This window comes from Otolemur garnettii, unplaced genomic scaffold (genome assembly GCF_000181295.1).
Source record: "Otolemur garnettii isolate 467f Iridium unplaced genomic scaffold, OtoGar3 scaffold00118, whole genome shotgun sequence".
NCBI lineage: Eukaryota > Metazoa > Chordata > Mammalia > Primates > Galagidae > Otolemur > Otolemur garnettii.
Window position 1 is genome coordinate 2492186 of NW_003852513.1, and position 7765 is coordinate 2499950.

General features: G+C 42.7%; 1 protein-coding gene across 1 annotated transcript in view; it reads right to left on the bottom strand.

Annotated features, from left to right (window-relative positions):
• The window catches only part of MDN1 (midasin AAA ATPase 1), a 181737-nt gene that overhangs the window by 140757 nt on the left and 33215 nt on the right, over positions 1-7765 (bottom strand). The window contains exons 9-10 of the mRNA XM_012809944.2: positions 7341-7455; positions 790-983 (exon numbers count right to left, since the gene is read on the bottom strand). Of these exons, the coding sequence (XP_012665398.1) occupies positions 790-983; positions 7341-7455 (309 nt within the window). The remainder of the gene's footprint in view (positions 1-789; positions 984-7340; positions 7456-7765) is intronic.

Consider the following 7765-nt stretch of genomic DNA (forward strand, 5'->3'; position numbering starts at 1 on the left):
CCTCCCAAGTAGCTGGGACCACAGGCGCCCGCCACAACGCCTGGCTATTTTTTGATTGCAGCCATCATTGTTTGGTGGGTCCGGGCTGGGGATTCGAACCCGCCACCTTAGGTGTACGTGGCTGGCGCCTTAGCCGGTTGAGCTATAGGTGCCAAGCCTAGTTTTTCTATTTTTAGTAGAGACAGGGTCTCCCTTTTGCTCATGATGGTCTCAAACTCTTGAGCTCAGGCAATACACAAGCCTTAGCCTCACAGAGTGGGAGGAATACAGGTGTGAACAACCCCACCCAGCTATTTATATTTTTTTAGCAATAGGGTCTTGCTCTGTTACCCAGGCTGAAGTGCAGTGGTGTCACTACAGCTCACTACAACCTCAAATTCCTGGGTTCAAGTGATTTTCCCATCTCAACCTCCTAAGCACCTCCCCCATGCCCACCTAATTTTTTTTATTTTGTTTTTTTGTTGAGCTGGGGGTGGGGGGTGGTCTTTCTATGCTGCTCAGGCTGGTCTCAAACTCCTGACCTCAACCGATCCTCACAACTTGCCCCACTCTGAGATTATAGGCCTGAGCTACCACACCCAGCCAAAAGTTATTTTTTTTAAAGCTCAAAATAACATTACTTTAACCAAGGCTTTCTAATCAGTAAGTACAGATCCGAAAAGGGGATCTGACACTGTGTAGTAACCTAGAAGTAATCTGACCTCTCATTACCATTTACTTCTACCTGGTAAAAAATTCTGAGAGAACCATTTTTAAAATCTCAACTCAAAAAAGTGTTGAGTCCAGCACCTTAGAGACAATTCTCTTCCCTCAAGGACTGGCCTTTTGCTCTCTCTCCTGGCTTCTGAAACTTCTTCAGGTGCCTGTTGACACCCAACCCAACTATTATCCTGAGAGTGATGCTTCTCTCCAGTAAGCTGGATATAAATGTTGACCAGGTGCTCAGCTACTGTCAAGAGGCTGGGATATCTGCTTTGAAGAATCTGAGAGAAGAAAAAAAACAAAAAGAGAATTTAACAGAAGGCATAATGATTTTTTTTTTTTAGAGACAGAGTCTCACTTTGTCACCCTCAGTAGAGTGTCGTAGCATCAGAGCTCACAGCAACCTCCAATTCTTGTGCTTAGGTGATTCTCTTGCCTTAGCCTCCCAACGAGGTGGGACTACAGGTGCCCACCATGGATAAGTAGTTGATCTTTAAAAAGTAGGCAACAGAATTTTTTTTCAGACTTGCTCTTGCTCAGGGTGGTATTGAATGCCTGACCTCAAACAATCCTCCCACCTCAACCTGCCAGAGTTCTAGAACTACAGGAGTGAAGCACATATGTCCAGGCAATAAATTTAAAAAGCAAAAGACTAGTCCTATTCACTTCAACATCTATCGAATTACTGCAATGTAATACAAAATGTTCACAATAATGGTTCCACAGCTTTATAATACAAACTTTTTAAATTCAAGTCTGTTTGAGAAGATAGGGAAATACGGATGTAGTAGAAACACCAACCATCTATTAAACTAGCCTAAAAAGAACTACATAGGATTCTAATCTGTATATGTAACAGTCATACGTTTTGTGTGTGTATATATACATATATAGTATAGGTAATGTTTACATATTTGCAAAAGATAAGAAACTAAAACCTTGAATGTCACTGCAAGTGGCAAATCTTTAAGATTTCATTTCTTTTTTTTTTTGAGACAGAGCCTCAAGCTGTCTCCCTGGGTAGAGTGCTGTGGCATTCAGCACAGCTCACAGCAACCTCCAACTCCTGGGCTCAAGCGAGTCTCCTGCCGCAGCCTCCCAAGTAACTGGGACCACAGGCACCCCCCACAATGCCCAGCTAGTTTTTGGTTGCAGTCATCATTGTTGTTTGACGGGCTGGGCTGGATTCGAACCCACCAGCTCAGGTGTATGTGGCTGGCACCTTAGCCACTGGAGCCACAGGCACTGAGCCTGTTTTTTTTTTTTTTTGAGATAGTCTCATGCTACCACCACGGGTAGAGTGTCATGGTGTCATAGCTCACAGCAACCTCGACTCTTGGGCTCAAGTGATCCTTTTGCATCAGTTTTTCTATTTTTAGTAGAGACAGGGTCTCGCTTTTGCTCAGACTCATTTCAAACTCATGAGCTCAAGCAATTCACCCACCTCAGCCTCTCAGAGTACTAGGATTACAGGTGTGAGCCACTTCGCCCAGCCAAGATTTTATTTCTTTGTACTTCTGTCACTGAAGGACTTTACAACCTATATTGTTTAACACATATCTCAAACATAGTAAAAAATAAATAGAAGACAATGATAAAATCAACAAATGCAATCAAGTTCATGTATCTTTCAAATACAGTATGTACATTTGTGGGTATGGAGAGAACATTTACAAATTCGTCATATATGTAGGCATAAAGAAAGCCTTTAAAATTTTATTTTATTTTTGGCTCAGCGCCTGTGGCTCAAGCGGCTAAGGCGCCAGCCACATACACCTGAGCTGGCGGGTTCGAATCCAGCCCAGGCCCGACATACAACAATGATGGCTGCAACCAAAAAAATAATCGAGCACTGTGGTGGGCACCTGTCGTCCTAGCTACTTGGGAGGTGGAGGAAAGAGACTTGCTTGAGCCCAGGAGTTGGAGGTTGCTGTGAGCAGTGATGCCATAGCACTCTACCCAGGGCGACAGCTTGAGGCTCTGTCTCAAAAAAAAAATAAATAATAGTAAAATTTTATTTTTTATACATCATGTTTACTAAGTTATTTACATACCAGAAAACTCACTATTTCAAATGTAGAGTTTTGAGAAACTGTCTCAAAAAAAAAAAAACCCAGAATTACATATCTGCCATCACATATAAGACATAGACTATTTCCATTATTCCCCTGTCCTGTTTATAATAAACACTCCCTGTACCCTTGCCCTGGGAACCATGAACCTGACTCCGACCCTCATGTCTTGCCTTTCACATACAGAGAATCACGTACAATGTAAGCTTCTTTGCTGCAGATTGTCTTTAATATCCTTCTAGGCATTAGTGTATGTACCAAAAGCTCACTTATTCCCACTGCTGAGTAGGAATTCTAGTATATAAGCATGCACTGCATTTTACATGGAAAAATATCAAGTTTAACCCTAAGTCAACAAAAGCTCAGCTATTCAGAAAAGGGTTCTCAATAGAAAAAATTTTTAGGGCTGGCCCCTGTGGCTCAGTGGGTAGGGCACCAGCCACAGTAGGGCCCCGGTGGCGGGTTCAAACCCAGCCCCAGCCAAACTGGAACAAAAAAGTAGCCAGGTGTTGTGGCAGGTGCCTTTAATCCCAGCTACTCGGGAGGCTGAGGCAAGAGAATCGCCTAAGCCCAGAAGTTGGAGGTTGCTTTGAGCAGTGTGATGCCACAGCACTCTACCAAGGGTGATAAAGTGAGACTCTGTCTCTAAAAAAAAACAAGAAAAAGAAAAAAATTTTATGTACTTGCTGAGCAGTCATTTTCTCTCTTAGCCAAAAAGTATCTTTTATTATTATCATAAATGTCAAAATTAAACACATTATCACTTAAACTAATCTGACATGAAAAGGCTCTATTACCATATACTTGATAGGTATTTTGGGAATTTATTCCTTTAACAAGCATATATTAAGTACCTATTTTCTATTAGACATTGCTCCAGGGCTGGGGAAGCAAAATAGATAAAGAACGGCATCCACCCTCAACAAGCTGCATTTGGTATGAGAAGCAGATATGTAAGCAAATCCCACTTGCAGCACAGACAACAACGTGGAGACCAACACCCTGCTTGGCAGATCCCAGAAAGTTCCAGGGAGCAGGCAATGAGCCTGTTAGAGTCAGAGTCACCCATGGCTACAAGTGGGCAATATCAGCAGAGAAAGCAGGTCGTGTGAGACCTCAGAAAACTACAGACTCCAGAGACACTTGGATATGCTCAAGATGCATGGGGTTTGAAAAAATGCCAGAAGGGCAGTTCCTGACACTTACTATAGATATGAGAATACAACTCTGTAAAGTGCTTATTTTTAAATAGTTTGTTATTTCAGGAGGAAGTTGAAGAAGACTAAACAATCTTTCCTGGCCTGAGAGACGTGGGGTTGGCCAAAGAAATGTAGCTCCTTTTGCTCTCCATGAATTCAACACAGCAGACTATTTTATTTACCAAGAAACATGTACAAGGGTTTTAGCCACTGGGTAATAATGAAAGAGAGTATTATTCAGATTGGTAAATCCAAGCTGGGTGTGGCGGCTTACGCCTATAATCCTAGCACTCCCAGAGGCTGAGGCAGTTAGATAAGCTGAGCTCAGACCAGCCTGAGCCAGAGCGAAATCCTGTCTCTAAAAATAGCATGGCACTGAGGCAGGCGCCTATAGTCCCAGCTACTCAGGAGGCTGAGAAAAGAGGTTTGCCTGAACCCAGGAGTTTGAGGTTGCTATGAATTATGACACCATGGCACTTGACCCAGGGCAACAAAGACTGTCTCAAAAAATAAAAATAAAAGAGAGAAAAAGATGGGTAAGTCCAAAACCTCAAAAATAACAAGGGAGACTGACTCGGTGCCAGTCACATGCACTGAAGCTGAAGGGTTTGAACCCAGCCTAGGCCTGCTAAACAATAATGACAACTGTAATAAGAAAATAAACAGGCTCGGCGCCTATAGCTCAACTGGCTAAGGCGTCAGCCACGTACACCTAAGGTGGCGGGTTCGTATCCCCAGCCCGGACCCGCCAAACAACAATGACGGCTGCAACCAAAAAATAGCCAGGCGTTGTGGCGGGTGCCTGTGGTCCCAGCTACTTGGGAGGCGGAGGCAGGAGACTCGCTTGAGCCCAGGAGTTGGAGGTTGCTGTGAGCTGTAATGCCATGGCACTCTACCCAGGGGGACAGCTTGAGGCTCTGTCTCAAAAAAAAAAAGAACAGAAAATAAACAGGTGTTGTGGCAAGCACCTGTAGTCCCAGCTATGTGAGAGGTTGAACCAAGAGAATCACTTAAGCCAAAGACCTTGAGGTTGCTGTGAGCTGTGACGCCACAGCACTCTACCAAGGGTGATATAGTAAGATTCTGTCTCAAAAATAAATAAATAAATAAATAAAAACAAGGAAGTTTCTCAAGGTGAGTATCAAAACATGACATCCATAAAGTGACTGCTGCACTTCCTGTGAGAATAACTCACTGCTGCTCATGCCAGGAATGGGAAGATGAGTCTGGCCTTTACTTCCAGTACAGAACACAACAACTAAGACAAGAGGAGCTGCTGTCCTCTGCTCTGCATCATCTCCATCCCCAATAAGTCACACCTATACGTGACCTTCAATCCTCTCCTTTCAGAGAACTAGTATTAATAAATATAAGTCTAAGACCTACACATTTAAATGCCTATAATTGGGTGGCGCTTGTGGCTCAAAGGAGTAGGGTGCTGGCCCCATAGGCCAGAGGTGGTGGGTTCAAACCCAGCCCCAGCCAAAAACTGCAAAAAAAAAAAAAAAAAAAGCCTATAATTGCAAAAGAAAAGGCTGCATTATGACAGAGCCACGTAACATAGGATTACTACATGGCAAGCACAGGGTTGATGCCTCTGATGCAAAGATTAGGGAGTCACTAGAGGAACGTACACATGGGGAGCAGAAGGGGGGAGGCCCATCAGACACAAAAATACACAACTACAATTTAAAGACAGTAAATTCACAGCTAAAAAACAGGCTGTATGGGGCGGCACCTGTGGCTCAAGGAGTAGGGCAACGGCCCTATAAACTGGAGGTGGCGGGTTCAAACCTGGCCCCGGCAAAAAACTGCAAAAAAAAAAAACAGGCTGTATGCAGACTTATAAAAAATCGTATCACAGAGCCAGATGCAGTGGCTCATGACTATAATCTGGGAAACTGTGACAGATGGACCACTAGAGCTCAGGGGTTCGAGACCAGCATATGCAAGAGTGAGACCTCATTTCTATTAAAAATAGAGAAACTAGCTGGGCATTATGGGGGGTGCCTGTAGTTCCAGTTATTTAGGAGACTAAGGAAAGAGGATTATTCAAGCCCATGAGTTTGAGGTTGCTGTGAGTAGACCGTCTATTAGAAAAGGGCGGGAGGGGCAGCACCCATAGCTCAGTGGGTAGGGCGCCGACCACATACACCAAGACTGGAGGGTTTGAACCTGGTCAAGTCAGCTAAACAACGAAAACTGCAACAACAACAATAACAAAAGAAAAATAGCCTTACGTTGTGGTGCACCTGGGCACCTCCCAGCTACTTGGGAGGCTGAGGCAAGAGAATCACTTAAGCCCAAGAGTTTGAAGTTGCTGTGAGCTGTGACACTACAGCACTCTACCCAGGGCGACATAGTGAGACTCTTGTGTCAAAAAAAAAAAAAAAGGCCAAGGAAAGGCTTCTTAGAGATATGATCAACCTTTTTGCACTAATAGGGGGAACTAGACAGATGCCCTTAAAATACTGTTTTTCCCTCTTAAGCCTAGGTTGCTGTGAGCTGTGAGACTCCACAGCACTCTACTGAGGGCGATAAAGTTAGACTCTATCTCTATAAAAAAAAAAAGAAAAAAAATACTGTTTTTCCTGTGTATCATATTTATCTACAAACTTAGACCAAGAAAGAGCAAAACGTTCCTCTGTGTCAGAATGACCAGTGACGGTGCTGTACCTGCTGCTCCCCAGATGAGTGCTAGGGAGTGGGGACCACCAGGCGAGGAGGAGGACACCCACAAAGGGAAGTGGGGATGCTCACTGTACGTGAAGTTATACCTCATAATAACTGACGGTAACCAGCAACACTACAGACTCAGTCAATGTCTAAAATCTATAAACACTTCACCTCAATTCTCACTAATTCCCAGATGAAAACATCTGGTGAGTGAGTGCACTGAGGGTGGGAGATGTTAGCTACAGATCAACTTAGTGAACAGAGCCCGGGACAGCTGAGAAAGTTAGACATAATCATATGTCATAAATGACATCAAGGAATTTTAGAGAACAGAGCACGAGGACAATTGAGAAATTAAACATAATCGTATGTCATAAATGACATGGAGGAATTACTATTCATTTTATTGGGTATAATAAATTATTATGGTTATGTATGAAAATGTATTTTAACTTCTAGAGATGCATGCTGAAGTATTTAAAAGTGAAATGTTAAGGGGTCTGCATTCAAATAGATTAACAAAAAAACAGATGACACAGACAGTAAATATTAGCATATATGGTGTTAAATTTAGGTTGATGAAAATTTTGGTGGTTCATTTTACCATTTCCTCTATCTTCATGAAGTATGGAACTTTTCATAACAGAAAGTCAAGAGAAAATATGCTGATAACTTCCCAATGTCCACTTACTTCATTCAGTTCTGTTTTATCCAGGTCATCCAGGTGAATTTTGGTCCAGTATTTGTCTAGCAAAGTAGCATGACTATTTAGTGGTCGATACCAATTTCCTCCAGAGCTCAAGAGTCTACATTTCAAAATAAGAAGAGTCAGAAAGAATTTCCATTCTCACTATGCCCCTGGATGTTATTTGCTGCGTATTGTATCACAAAGGAGTTACGCTCATCATCCCTTTTGGTTCCAGACAGACCTCCCTGGGGATGACATGCTAGATGACAAATGAAAAGCTGACAATTAAACCCACACTTGATTCTTCTCTTAAGGAGGAATGATAGAGCTTTAACCAAGTATTTTATTTTCTTAATTTTAGATTAATTTGAGGATGCCAAGAATTAGGTTACACTGTTTGCATTTATTTTTTTTTGTTTTTTTTTTTT